Source organism: Globicephala melas, chromosome 13, assembly GCF_963455315.2.
Source record: "Globicephala melas chromosome 13, mGloMel1.2, whole genome shotgun sequence".
In the NCBI taxonomy this organism is placed as follows: Eukaryota; Metazoa; Chordata; class Mammalia; order Artiodactyla; family Delphinidae; genus Globicephala; species Globicephala melas.
Window position 1 is genome coordinate 78,835,194 of NC_083326.1, and position 16,156 is coordinate 78,851,349.

Here is a 16,156-nt window from a genome sequence, read left to right on the forward strand (position 1 = left end):
TTAGATGACAACAAGAAAGAAAAGTTGATGTAAATTCAGTAATACAGTGAAGGTTAGAGTGACTGTGTCTGTAAAGAGGATATTTTGGGTATGAATCTATGTACTGTATAGCTTAAGGAGCCTGGGAAAGGTTTAGAAAATACTCAAACAATGATGAATTTTAACTTTTAATGGGGTTTTTAAAAAACAAATCTGTACGCTTTATAGAAAGAAGAAAAAAAGGCCCACACAAATGGAATCTAATAGTATTATCTAATTGCTTATTAAGGTTATTTATAATCAAGGCTTATTTGGAACAAGAGACATGAAAAAAGAATCACCCTAAAATAAAAATGTATTTCTTTACATTTATAGAGTTAGAACTTGATAAGTATATATGCTTATACAACCTATCTACTGGGCAGAGACTTGAAATTTGAAAACATTTCCATTTATATATAGATGTGAAATTTTTAATCCATTTTATACTAGTTAAAATTCAGAACTGAAACAGATACTTAAAAACAAATCAATATTTTAGTATAGAGAAAGGAAACTATCAATGGGGTTTCAGCTTTTCAATGCATCATACTGTATTATGAATGATTACAACTTCTAAACATTTCAAGTTTTATTCTTGAAACTTACATTCATACTTAACACTTCAATAGTCTCAGAGGTCTCAGTAACCTTAAGCAAGATCACTGATTCACCATGTTCTTGGATTGGAAGAATCAACATTGTGAAAATGACTATACTACCCAAAGCATTCTACAGATTCAATGCAATCCCTATCAAACTACCACTGGCATTTTTCACAGAACTAGAACAAAAAATTTCATAATTTGTATGGAAACACAAAAGACCCCCAATAGCCAAAGCAATCTTGAGAAAGAAAAACGGAACTGGAGGAATCAGGCTCCCTGACTTCAGACTATACTACAAAGCTACAGTCATCAAGACAGTATGGTACTGGCACAAAAACAGAAATATAGATCAATGGAACAGGATAGAAAGCCCGGGGATAAACCCACACACATATGGTCACCTTATTTTTTATTTTTTTTGTGGTATGCGGGCCTCTCATTGTTGTGGCCTCTCTCATTGCGGAGCACAGGCTCCGGACGCGCAGGCTCAGCAGCCATGGCTCACGGGCCTAGCCGCTCTGCGGCATGTGGGATCTTCCCAGTCCGGGGCACGAACCCGTGTCCCCTGCATCGGCAGGCAGACTCAACCACTGCGCCAAGTGAAGCCCTGGTCACCTTATTTTTGATAAAGGAGGCAAGAATATACAATGGAGAGAAGACAGCCTCTTCAATAAGTGGTGCTGGGAAAACTGGACAGCTACATGTAAAAGAATGAAATTAGAACACTCCCTAACACCATACACAAAAATAAACTCAAAATGGATTAAAGACCTAAATGTAAGGCCAGACACTATCAAACTCTTAGAGGAAAACATAGGCAGAAAACTCCATGACATAAATCACAGCAGGATACTTTCTGACCCACCTCCTAGAGAAATGGAAATAAAAACAAAAATAAACAAATGGGACCTAATGAAACTCAAAAGCTTTTGCACAGCAAAGGAAACCATAAACAAGATGAAAAGATGGGAGAAAATATTTGCAAATGAAGCAACTGACAAAGGATTAATCTCCGAAATTTACAAGCAGCTCATGTACCGCAATATCAAAAAAGCAAACAACCCAATCCAAAAATGGGCAGAAGACCTAAATAGACGTTTCTTCAAAGAAGATATACAGATTGCCAATAAACACATGAAAGAATGCTCAACATCTTTGATCATTAGAGAAATGCAAATCAAAAGTACAATGAGATATCATCTCACACTGGTCAGAATGGCCATCATCAAAAAATCTACAAACAATAAATGCTGGAGAGGGTGTGGAGAAAAGGGAACCCTCTTGCACTGTTGGTGGGAATGTAAATTGATACAGCCACTATGGAGAACAGTATGGAGCTTCCTCAAAAAACTAAAAATAGAACTACCATACGACCCAGCAATCCCACTACTGGGCATATACCTTGAGAAAACCATAATTCGAAAAGAGTCATGTACCACAATGTTCATTGCAGCTCTATTTACAGTAGCCAGGACATGGAAGCAACCTAAGTGTCCATCGAAAGATGAATCAATAAAGACGATGTGGCACATATACACAATGGAATATCACTCAGCCATAAAAAGAAACGAAACTGAGTTATTTGTAGTGAGGTGGATGGACCTAGAGTCTGTCATACAGAATGAAGTAAGTCAGAAAGAGAAAAACAAATACCGTATGCTAACACATATATATGGAATATAAAAAAAAAATGTCATGAAGAACCTAGGGGCAGGACAGGAATAAAGATGCAGACCTACTAGAGAATGGACTTGAGGACATGGGGAGGGGGAAGGGTAAGCTGGGACGAAGTGAGAGAGTGGCATGGACATATATACACTACCAAATGTAAAAAAACTAATAGCTAGTGGGAAGCAGCCGCATAGCACAGGGAGATCAGCTCACTGCTTTGTGATCACCTAGAGGGGTGGGATAGGGAGGGTGGGAGGGAGGGAGATGCAAGAGGGAAGAGATATGGGGATATATGTATACGTATAGCTGATTCACTTTGTTATAAAGCAGAAACTAACACACCATTGTAAAGCAATTATACTCCAATAAAGACGTTAAAAAATACATAAATAAATAAATGGGAAAAAAAAGTAAAATAAAGCACAGGGAGCCCAGCTCTGTGCTCTGTGATGACCTAGATGGGTGGGATGCGGGGGGGAGTGGAGGTGGGAGGGAGGTCCAAGAGGGAGGGCATATAGGTATACATACAGCTGATTCACTTCACTGTACAGCAGAAACTAACACAACATTATAAAGCAATTATACTCCAATAAAAAAAAAATCAGATTCAAAATATATTTATTGAGAACTTACTACATATGTGTTTCTGATATTTTTATAACCATTTCCAGCTACATTTAGATTATTGTCAACTCTTTACTAGTTTATGGAGAAATACAAAAATTAAACATAAGCTTTTCCTTTTGCCCTATTTATTAAGCCTCAACTAAAACTAAAAGGTATTTATACCCAGAAGAACAAAACTAAATTATTTGCTTTAGGTGGATTATGGATGATATGCTGAGTTCAACAAGGCAACACTAGAACCCTAGAAACTTTATAGTTGTCTTTTAAGTGAATACAAAAATGAACATGCTCAGTCCTTTTTATCTTCCTTTAATAGAGTTTCTTACTATTTCAGTTTTACTCATGCTATTTTTTTTTTTTTTTTACGGTACGCGGGCCTCTCACTGTTGTGGCCTCTCCCATTGCGGAGCACAGGCTCTGGACGCGCAGGCTCAGCGGCCATGGCTCACGGGCCCAGCCGCTCCGCGGCATGTGGGATCTTCCCGGACCGGGACACGAACCCGTGTCCCCTGCATCGGCAGGCGGACTCTCAACCACTGCGCCACCAGGGAAGCCCATACTCATGCTAATTTCTGAATTACTTATGTAAATCCATATACACAGAGATATTTCATCAATAGTTTCAATTTTCTCTGAATATAATATATATTCTCAACTGATTGATTCTACAAGAGCCGTGCCAGCGTACAATTCACTTATAATATATTTCCTGGCATCGTTCTGTGTAAAAGCTGTAAACTACAAAAAGTCTAACAGAATTATAGTGTTGAGGTATAAAAATGTTGGTTGCTAGACTCTGGTCTTTACAGCTTGCTAATATGATTCTGACTCATGAAAAGTACTAATTAGCAGTTCCAAATTCTCGGAGTTCTTCATAATTCAAATACTTACCAGGTGCTCAAAATTTGTCAGGTACTGGGCTAAATGCTAGGGATAGAATTGTAAGTATGCCTAGTGCCTATCTCTCTTCTAGTAGTATAGACAGCAAAAATGAAATCATAATTAATATAAAATTGCAACTGTGATATGTGTTACAAAGAAGGGTATGTGTTACTTTGGGAACCAAAAAATGAGGGATGTGATTAGGCAGGTCAGGCAAGGCTTCCCTGAATAAAGGATAAAGTGAGAGATAAAGGATAAAGTGGAGTTAAGAAGATGAAGATGGCAGGGGAAAACATTCCAGAGAGAACAGTTTATGCAAAGATCCCATGATGGATGATTAAAAGAAAACTTTTATATAATAACTAGAGCAATGAGAATAAGAGGAAATACAGTTCAGGTATAGAGGGATCACCTCATGAAGGACCTCATAGGCTGCCTACAGTAGGGAAGTTGAACTTAGCCTAAGAACAGAGGAGGAGACCCCCTGAAGGCTTTACAGAGAAAAGGTGATGTGATCATATTTACGTGTTTCCACTCTCCACCAACCCTCAAGCTCACTGTGGTGTGGACAAAAGACTGGAGACAGACCAGAATGGATGCACAGAGATCGGTTTGGAGGTTATTGCAGTTGTCCAAGTAAGACATGGTGGTCTTCTTGGTTATAATGGTATGAGTGAGAAGAGGAAGAATCTGTCAACAGGGAGGAGCAACATGGGTCATATTACTGTGGCCTGTGAGAAAATCCATTTTTAAGGTGCTACCTATGTGACCACTGTAGATAAAAGGTTAAGGCTTTTTAAAGTTTTATAGTAAAGTATCAGTTAACTCCCCCTTAAGCTGTTTTTTAAGTGCCTTACGGGTTTATAAGGGCCTGTACTCTACACTTTTGTATACAGGCAATATATAGTTAATGATTACATTTCAGTATCAAAGCCACCCAGGTATCTTTGTGATTTCTCTAGTCTATCAATATCAACAAATAACACATATTCACATGATGCTAGTCAGAATAGCTCGCAATTTAAAACTTAAGAGTTGTTTATTTCTGGATTTTTCCATTTAATATTTTTGGACTGAGGTTGACCGCAGACAACTAAAACCATGGAAAGCGAAACTGTGGATAAGGGGGAACTACCATACTCTAGCTAAACAGACAGGACTTAGTCCCAAAAGCACTGGGTATTCTACAGCAATGTAGGTCTCACTTTATCCCTAGCACAAAAGGCATGTTAGTAAGTTTCGAAGCATATTTGGTTTATTGTATTTATTCTAAAAGAGAACCGTGAGAGTGGTCTGGCTGATTTTTAAAATAGAAGAGTCAAACAGAGATTGCAACTACTCTCTGACTCTGGCCAAGAGAGATTCTGAGATGATGAATTAGTTATACAGTAATAGAATGAAAGTAATAAAAGATGATTGACTGAAGAAAGTATCTCTAAGCAAAACAAACAGGTCACAACCAAATATATACAGAACGTTTCTATTGTTAAAAAGTTCAAAACCGGCAAAACCAAATTATATTATTAGGGGTAGAGAAGTAAGTGGGTACATATAAAGAAATATAAGAAAGTCATCATCATAAAATTCAGCATAGTGGATTCTTCTAACAAAAAAGGGGCTCTGGGGTGCTGGGAATATTCTATTTCTTGGCCTGGCTGGTGGTTATAAAGGGATTTATGTTTTAATTGTTCTTTAAATTATATATTAAAATATATGTGTGAATGTATTATACACACTTCTGTATATATGATATATTTGTAATTAAAAAAATCCTTTTAAAAAAATGTGTCTCAGTGAATGAGAAAGATAGGACTTTGGGCCGTAAATGCTACTCTAAGCCCAAAGACTAATATGAGGGTATTAACTAGAAAATTAGCATCCACTTCAGCAATGGAAGGTCACTTAATGATAAAATGTACTTGAGTGGGAGCCAAGTATTAGATGGGGGTGAGGGAGGAGAAGTGGTGGTAGTGCTAAGTATAGACATGAAGGGACGAAAGAGCATTCTGAGAAAACTCAGGCTGAAGATTTGGCTAGAAACAAAAGGATGAGTTCAAGATGCAATTAATAAAATCTCATTTGGAAGGACAACTAAAGATAAGCCCTATCCAGATGGAAGGACATAAAGGACTACTTAAAAAGAAAAGTCAAATACTGTTTGATTAAGAAAGAAATTATTTGCTAACAGGTTTGGAGGAGAAATAGGTAATATTACTTAAATATTACTTGCTTTAATGAACTAGTACTCTTAAGGAAGTATGTGTTAATTTGAGGTTGCAAACTTCTAAGGTTATTGAAATAAAGAACTATATTTTATGCAATGAATTTCAGGTGAATGATTTATGTTAACATTTCAGTCATTTCTCACTTTTGTCATCAGAAGATAATCACAGTCTTGGAATTCAAACTGACTCAATGGGGTTAAGCCTTGTATCCCTTAACCTGAGATACTGACTTAACACGATTGTTACTAAAAATATGTCAGTCTGTCTGCGTAGATGTCCACTTGTCCATCCACCCATCCATCCATCATTTACTGAGTTCCTACTATTCAGACATTATACTAGCTATTGGGGATATAGCAATGAACAAGTAGATATAATTCCTGTCTTTATGGAGCTTATTATTTAGTGAGAGAGACATACATGAATCAAAAAATCTCACACATAATTATTCAATTATAACTGTGACAAATACAACAAAGTACAAGCACAGGATGTTATGAGACCATAAAGAAAGTCTTAATTTAGTGCTGGAGGGTTGAACTGGAATGGCTATCACATGGATTTAACACTTAAACTGATACCTGTAGGGTAAACAAGAGTTAGACAGGAATGGGGAAAACATGTACAGTTTTCTAGGCAGGAGGAATAGCATATATAAAGGCCCTGAGGCAGAAAAGAGTTTGGCATGTAAGGGAAATGAACAGGGTTCAAACTCAAGCTTATAACTTTTTTGCACTACTTTGACAGCAGAGTCATTTGATATGGATACCATTGACTTGAATGATGCCTAGAATTCTAAGACTGGCTCTTCAGCAATGACTATTTGCCTCTACTGTAGATATCATTTAATTTGTAGAATAAACATTAAAACCAAGTGCATTTTACAAGTAATAGTTAGAATGTACAGAATTTAAACTTTTATAATTTGATCTAAACAATTTTTAATTACTTACAAAATAAACTGCTCCAAAACTTCCATGTCCAATTTCATGTAAACCAATAAAAAGTTCTTCAGGATCATCTTTGTAGAACAGATCAGCAATCTCTGGGTCCCTTGGCACCCCTTTCCGCATGATGACCAGTATGTGCAAGCACTTTGCTTTTGATATCCCAGTCAGCTTTCTCTCTCATTGACAAATATTTGGGGTGTGTGTGTGTGTAAAATTTCAGTACCTGTAGAAAAATAAGGTTTAACATTAACTTATTATACATTTTGTTTGGTAGCAATTACAGATTCATATTATCCATAAAAAGCATCTTGGTCTTAGAAATTCAAAATAAAAAGACAAGTAATCCAAAAGAAAAATGGGCAAAGGATCTGAATAGATATTACTCCAAAGATATAGAAATGTCCACTAACACATGAAAAGATGCTCCACACCATTAGTCTTTAGACAAATAAAATTAAAAACACATGAGATACCATTTTCATACCCACTAGGATGGCTATTATCAAAAAGTCAAATAATAAGTATTGGTAAGGATGTGGGGAAATTCAGACCCTCCAACGCTGCTGGTGGAAATGTAAAATGGTACAGCCATTTTGGGAAACAGATTGGGAGTTCATCAAAAACTTAAACACAGAGTTACAAGTTGACCCAGAAATTCCCACTTGTCGGTATATACCCAAGAGAAATAAAAGCACACGTCCACACAAAAACTTGGATATTGGTAGCTGCATTATTCAGCAACAACCCAAGTGTCCATTTGGTGAATGAATAAACAAAATATGGTATATCCATACCATGGAATATTATTCAGGGTTAAAAAGGAATGAACTACTGATACACACCACAACACAGGCAAAACATTAAGCTAAGTGAAGGAAGCCAGTCACAAAAGACTACATACTGTATGATTCCATTTATATAATACATCCAGCATAAGTAAATTTATAGAGACTAGTGGCTGAAGGAGAGTTGGGGGTGATAGCTGAAGGGTATGGGCTTTCGTTTTAGTGTGGTGAAATGTCCTAGAATTCATTGTGGTGATGGTTGTACAATTGTTCATATACTAAAAACTCTTTAGTTGTACTCTTTAAATGGGTGAATTGTATGGTATGAAAATTATATCTGAAACACAAATCAAAACTACAATGAGATATCACCTCAAGCCAGTCAAAATGGCTATCATCAAAAAATCCACAAACAATAAATGCTGGAGAAGGTGTGGAGAGAAGGGAACCCTCCTACACCATTGGTGGGAATGTAAATTGGTACAGACACTACAGAGAACAGTATGGAGGTTCCTTAAAAAACTAAAAATAGAGCTACCATATGATCCTGTAATCCCACTCCTGGGCATATATCCAGAGAAAAACATGGTCCAAAAGGATACATGCACCCCAATGTTCACTGTAGCACTGTTTACAACAGCCAAGGCATGGAAGCAACTTAAATGTCCATTGACAGAGGAATGCATAAAGAAGATGTGGCACATATATACAATGGAATATTACTCAGCCATTAAAAAGAATGAAATAATGCCATTTGCAGCAACATGGATGGACCTAGAGATTGTCATGCTGAGTGAAGTAAGTCAGAGAAAGAGCAAGTGGAATCTAAAAATAAATGATACAAATAAACTAACTTAAAAAACACAAACAGACTCACGAGAGACTTAGAGAATGAACTTATGGTTACCAGGGGGGAATGGTTGGGGGAAGGGACAGTTAGGGAGTTTGGGATTGACATGTACACACTGCTATACTTAAAACGGATAACCAGCAAGGACCTACTGTATAGCACAGGGAACTCTGCTCAATATTATGTAACAACCTAAAAGGGAAAAGAATTTGAAAAAGAATAGAAACAAGTATATGTATAACTGAATCACTTTGCTGTACATCTGAAACTATCACAGCATCGTTAATTAACTATACTCCAATATAAAATGAAAAGTTAAAAAAAAATAAAACGGAGAGGGGTAATAACCATGACTTTTGTCCTAGCTAATTGAAAACAAATGGGAATTAAAGGTAAGAAAATTAAAATATCAACAACAGATTTCTGAGGAGAAGAAAAGAAAAAGAACAGGTAAATTATCAGTTACACAGGGGGAAAAAGCCTCAAAAGAAGAAATTTCCAAAAGGGGACTAAAGAAACATAAAGGTGATTATTCTGACTTGATCCACCCATTAATGGATTAATCAAACAGTCTACAAGACTGCAAGATGCAGTATATATTCTTCCTGACCAATAGTTACATACACACTTTCTCTAGTTAATGACAACTGCAACAGGCAACTGGAAAATGTCACTTAGCCAGCATGCTGGATCTTCCTTTACTTTCACGGTGAAAGCTTTGTCTATGTACAGACTACATATTTTATCCCAGATACCTGACTGACAATAGAGGTAAGACATGCAATGTGCTTTGGAGTATGTAGCTTCGTAACTAAGTTTTCTTTTTCTTTTTTTTTTTTTTTTGGTTGGTACTATGTAGATTTGGAGAGGACAGTTTGGTGAGAAAAACATTGGTGTTAAAATATATTACGATTCAACTACTATCTTTTTTATGAAAAAATAATTCTGCTTTTGAAGTATATTCCTTTAGGTGTGATCTGTTGTACCTATAGCATCATTAGTGGTATTTAAAAGTTTCTACACCTGACAGTTTACTTAGACAAATGCAAAGAACAATGAACACTGATTTCTAAGGAGCTAATAAATAGTCATTTAGTCATTAGCTTAATTTTAGTTTACAGTAATCTAAATTTTGGAAAAATTTATTTATTTGTATATTACAATGACATTTCTTAGCATAAATATGCTTATTTTCAGAAGCTTATAAGGATGCAATAGACATAATTCTGTTTAATATACCTAACTGTGGATAGACTTAACATTGATTAAGCGCTATCTTTTAGAATTTGGATTTTTGTTTTCACTCTCCCTCTCAAGATAACTTTCAGATAGATATGTGTGAGAAATACACAGTGGATGGCAAAACAGAATGCTAGGATGTGAAGGGAAAGTTGACAAAAGTATAACTGATTCAGATATTTCTGTTGAACAAGTAAAACCAAAGATTTCCCCCCCCCAACATCACACATTAATTGTATTTCTTTTTGATTTCCTTGGAGACACATGTAGAATAAAATGTAATTTAAAAAAAATAAGAAAATTATATCTCAATAAATCTGTTTCAAAAGCAGTTTGGTCTGATTAATACTGAAATAGTAACAGCTAACATTTATTAAGCACTACTATGTGTCAGGCAAGACTAAATTCCTTTATAAGCCAAGGAAAATCACAATAATTCTTTTATACCATACTAAGAAATTTGGAGTGTATCTTGAGGGTAATGGGTAGCCACTGAAGGTTTCAAACAGGAAAAAGGATTCCCCCACAACACTGCATCTGTAATCATGAGTAGTCATCCTGCCAAGCCATGAATGCCAATAATCAAGCATAAAGTCAGTATATCAATACTATTGAAAAAATAACTTAAATTTAGTTACTTGTTAGGCAACAAAGTACATAAAGTTGAAAAGTACTATTGCCTTCACTGCTTAGAGAATAGAAAAGAGAAACAACGGATTAAATCAAAGACATGCCTTTTGAGACCATGCCAAAAAAAAAAAAAAAAAAAAAGCAAATTACAAAATTTCCGTTAGGAAAAACAAAAAGATCTATGAACCAAATTTATGAGAACTAAAATATTTTCAATCACCAAGATGTATTTTAAACTTGAATATTTTGGCCTCAATGTGATTAAAGCTAAGTACTATGGATAACCATTTGGGGACACACACAGACTACTAAGTCATACTATAGACTAAAGTGATTTTTCGAAAGAAATAAATATTAAAATGATATTTAAAATAAAATTATATTAAAATAATAAAAAAAATGAGATCATAAAAACTTCTAAAATAATTTGCAGATGAGTATTTAGTTATTGAGCAAGATATCAGAGGCAAAAACCATAAACTAAAATCAGTAAGCTTGATAATACACAACATATTTATCTTAAAAAATATAATGAATGGATTTCTGCTTCCAGCCAAGATGGAGTAACAGGACTGGATTTATTATCCACCAGAAATAAATAAAACACTGGAAAAACATGAAATTATGGTATTTTAACACAATGGGTATCAGGCAGAGAAGGATAGTGATCCCAGACAGAGGAACAGCAAACAAGGAGAGCTAAAGCTGTCCCAATTTAATGTCCTGGGAGAGTTTCCAGGCCATGGCACAGAAAGTAGGGGGTGGGGAAACCCAATTAGAGCCTGGGGCACTCCAGAGATGAGGGTCCAGGGTGACCAAAATGGCTAGAGTTCTCAGGGCACAGTACTAAATAGAAGAGAACAGCACAGAAAGAAGATATGGAGATCAGCAGAGAGTTCCCATCAAGTCTTCAGCTGACTACTGATCTATGCATGCCAAGTGAGAAAACTACGCCAGACCACGCAGGGTGGAAGAAAACCCTATATGAAAGAATTAAAGAAAACAGGACCTAGGGCTCATGAAGAGCTGTAAATAGTGCCTGTTACCATTAGCCTGAATAGGAAATCTCATAATTCACGGGGAATTGTTTAGAGTACTTACAAGAGTCTAATCTTAGTAGCAGGAAATTACCATAGACTAAGTGCTGTTCTGGATGCCTAACAAAATTTAAAAGCAGGATCTTTATGGATTAAATTATTCCACGTAGCTTAACTGTGTCCCAGAACAAAGCTCACAAATATTCAAAGGAATTAAAAAAAAAATCTAATATCCAAAAAGGTAAAATTCACAATGTCTAAAAAAAAAAAAAATCACCAAGCATCCCAAGAAACAGGAAAATATGACACATAATGATGAGAAAAATCAATTGAAACCAATTCAGGACTGATATAGATGCTAGCTGCTAGATTAGCAGACAAGAGCATTAAAACATTTATTACAACTGTATTCCATATATTTAAAAAGTTAGGAAATATCAAACACATAGAGATAGTCAAGAGATAAAGAGACACAAACGGAACCTCTAGAGGTGAAAGCTACAATGTCCGAGATGAAAAATACACTGCATGGGATGAATAGCAGATGAGATTTCTGAAAAAAAGGTTTATGAACTTGAAGATATGACAGTAGAAACTATCCAAAATGAAACATACAGAGGAAAAAAAATAACAAAATAATAAACAACCAAAAAAGAGAGCATCAGTGAGTTGTGGAACAATTTCAAATGGACTAGTATATATCTAATTGGAGTCCCTGAAGAGAAGAGAGAGATGTTGAGGCAGAGAAAATATTTGGAGAAATAATAGTGAAAAAAACTTACAATTCTGATGAAAATTGTAAACCACAGATCCAAGAAGGTCAATGGGGCTCAAGAACAAGAATGAGAATAAGAAAAATGGGGAAAATTACACCAAACATATCATAATAAATTGCTCAAAACGTGCTAAAGCAAAAATCATGAAAGCAGCCAGAGACAGAAAACACATTATGTATAGACATTACGTAAGGACAACAATGACAGCAGATTCTTCACTGGAGATAACACCAGTGAGAAGACAATTGAGCAACATTTTTAAAGTGCTAAGTTCAAACTAAAATTCTGTGTCCTGTAAAAAGATCTTTGAAAAATGAAGGCAGAATAGAGGGTTTTAGACATAAAAAGCTGAAAGAATTCATGACCTGACCACCAGCACTATAGGAAATGCTAAAGGAAATCCTTTAGACATAAGCAAAAATCATACCAGATGGAAATAGAGCTTTACAAAACATTGAAAAAGCACTGAAAATGGTTAACTATTTGGTTAAATATGTAAGATTTCCCCCCATTATTTAAACTTCTTTAAAGTATAATTCACTGTTTAAACAAAAATAACAATATAGTGTGAGTTTATAACATGTAGAAGTAAAACGTATGAGAATACGAAGTTGGGAAGGATAGAAATTGAAGCACAGTGCTGTAAAAAGTTATCATACTATACACAAAAAGGTATACTATCACTTGAGTATGGACAGTGGATTAATACATAAATGTGTATCCAAATATAAATACATATATGCATGCATGTGTACACATGTGTCTATATACACACTTTAAATAAAAAGACACAAGTAGGCTAAAAGCATGGAAAAAGACACAATACTAATCAAAAGAAAGCTGGGCTAGCTATATTAATATCAGATAACGTGGATTTCAATGCAAAGATATTACAAAGATTATTTCATAATGATAAAAAGATTGGATCATTTATCAAGATAATATAACAATCCTAAATGTTTATACACCTAAAAAAAAAAGTTTCAAAATACATGATTAAAAACTGATTTACCTGCAAGGAGAAATAGACAAATCCACAACTGTAGTTGGAGATTTCAATATCCTTTCCTCAATAACTGATAGAACAAATAGACAGAAAATCAGTAAGGATATAGAAGACTTGAACAACACTATCAACCAATTTGATTACTGACATTGAAATATGATTATTAACATTGATGTTTCAACCCAGAAACATCATAATACATATTCTTTTCAAGTGCACACAGAACATTTACCAAGATAGACCATATTCTGGGCCATAAAACAAGACTTAATAAATTAAAAGGACTTAAGTTATAGTAGGTATATTTTCTGAACACAATGGAGTTAAATTAGAAAATCAACAGCAGACAGATAATATGAAAAAAATCCCCAAATACTGGAAACTAAATAACACAATAAAAAGTAATCCATGGGTCAAAAAATAAACCAAAAGAGAAACTAGAAAATACTTTTATCTTAATTAAAATGAAAGCAGAAGGCGTCAAAATTCGTGGGATACCACTAAAGCAGTGCTCATGTGGAACTCTATAGCAATAAACTCCTGTTTTGGAAAAGAAGGTCTCAAATCAATGACCTCAGCTTCCACTATTTTTTTAAAAACCAGGAAAAAAAGAGCAAATTAAACCCAAAGTAAGGAGAGAAAGGAAATAATAAAGATTAAAGCAGAAATCAATGAAATAGAAAAACAAAAATCAATGAAAGCAAAGCTGGTTCTTTGATAAAAGTAATCAAATTTATAAACCTTGCCAGACTGATCAGGAAAAAAAAATCAGAAGACATAATTACCAGTATCACAAATGAGAGGGATAACATCACTACAGATTCTATAGATATCAGAAGGATAATCAGGGAGTATTATATTATGCAAATTGTACAACATTGTGTAATTATTATTCAACAACTTAGATGAAGTGGATAAATTCTCTGAAAGACACAAATCAACAAAGTTTACACCAGAAGAAACAGATAACCTCAATACCTCTGCATCTATTAAATTAATTGAATTTGTAATTTAAAATCTTCCCACAAAGAAAACTCCAGAATCAAATGGCTTAATTGGTGAATTCAACCAAACATCTAAGAAAGATACAATATTAATTTTACACATCTCTTTCAGAAAATGGAAAAGGAGACATACTTTCTAGGATTAATTCTATGAGGCTTGTATTACCCTGACACCAAAGCCAGACAAAAACATTACAAGAAAGAAAGCAACAGAGTAAAATTCTTGAAGACTATAGATACAAATATTCACAACAAAATTATAGCAAATATAGTTCAGTAATATATAAAATAGATAATACACCATGACTAGGTGGAATTTATTACAGGAATGCAAGGTTGGTTTAACACTCAAAAATCAGTTAAAAAAAAAAGAATCAATGTAATTCACCATATCAACAAACTGATAAAAAGTCAAATGATCATCTCTAAAGATGCAAAAAAAGCATATGACAAAATCCAAAATTCATTCCTGATAAAAACTCTTGAGCCAACTAGGAATATCAGGTAACATCCCCAACCTAATAAAGGAAATCTACGAAACATTTACAGCCAATGTCAAATATAATGGTGAAAGACCAACTGCTTTCCTCCTATGATCAGGAACAAGGCAAGGATGTCTGCTCTCAACACTTCTATTCAGCATTGTGCTGGATGTTCTATAAGTGCAACAAGGGAAGAAAAAAGAAGTAAAAAGTAGCAAGACTGGAAAGAAAGAAGTTGGACTTTTACTGACAAACAACATAATCACCTGTGTAGAAAATTCAATGGAACTAATACGTGAGTTTATCAAAGGTGCAGAATACAAGATCAATATATAAAGCTCAATTATATTTCTATATGTGAACAAATGGATATCTAAAGTTTTAAATATCACTTATAATAGCATCAAAAAATGAAATACTTAGGGATAAATCTGACAAAGGATCTGTAAGACTTGTACACTGAAAACTACAAAATAATAATGAAAGCAAGTAAAGACATAATGAAAAGTTATACTGTGGTTATAGGTCAGAAGACTCAATATTGAGTATTTTTTAGAAAGAGAAATTGAGAAGCTGATTCTCAAATTCATATGAAAATGCAATGGACCTAAAACAACTAAAACGACTTTGAAAAAGGAAGACAAAATTGGAGGGCTAACATAACCTGATTGCAAGATTTATCATTAAGATTACAGTTATCAAGACACTGTGATACTGGTGTGTATGTGTGTGTATGTGTATATATATATTTGTGTGTATATACATACACACAAATAAATCAATGCAACAAAACAGGAAGTACAGAAACAGACCCACACATTTATGGGCAACTGAATTTCGTCCATAGAAGATGGAGAGTATCTTCCACTAATGGTGCCATAACAATTGCATATGTCTATCTTTGATTCATAGTGACACCATATACAAAAATTAACTCCAAATGGATTATAGAACTAAATGTAAAACATACAACTAAAAAAATTGTGAAGAAAAACACAAGAGAAAATCTTTGTGACCTTGGGTTAGGCAAGAATTTCTTAGATATAAAAACAAAAGCACACTCCACAAAGGAAAAAAAGGTTAAATTAGAATAAAAACATACTCTTTTTGAAAGACCCTGTTAAGAAAATGAAAAGATAAGCCACAGTAGAAGATCTCTGCAAAACATATATCTCACAATGGATTTGCATTCATAAAATATAAAGAATCCTCAAAACTCAATTAAAAGAACATGAACAACCAAATTTGAAAAAAGAGAAAAACATTAGAACACACACTTCACCAAGAAAGATAAATGGATGGCAACTAAGCCAAAAAAAAAGATGCTTAACATCACTATTCATTAGGGAGATACAAATTAAAATCC

General features: G+C 34.5%; 1 protein-coding gene across 2 annotated transcripts in view; it reads right to left on the minus strand.

Moving 5' to 3' along the window:
- TAOK3 (TAO kinase 3) overlaps positions 1-16,156 on the minus strand; it is a 187,376-nt gene that overhangs the window by 76,901 nt on the left and 94,319 nt on the right. The window contains exons 3-4 of one of the 2 annotated variants that reach the window (XM_030860400.2): positions 13,311-13,374; positions 6,985-7,204 (exon numbers count right to left, since the gene is read on the minus strand). In XM_030860400.2, the coding sequence (XP_030716260.1) occupies positions 6,985-7,104 (120 nt within the window). In that variant the 5' untranslated portion in view covers positions 7,105-7,204; positions 13,311-13,374. The remainder of the gene's footprint in view (positions 1-6,984; positions 7,205-13,310; positions 13,375-16,156) is intronic. The other variant, XM_030860399.2, reaches the window with a different exon arrangement.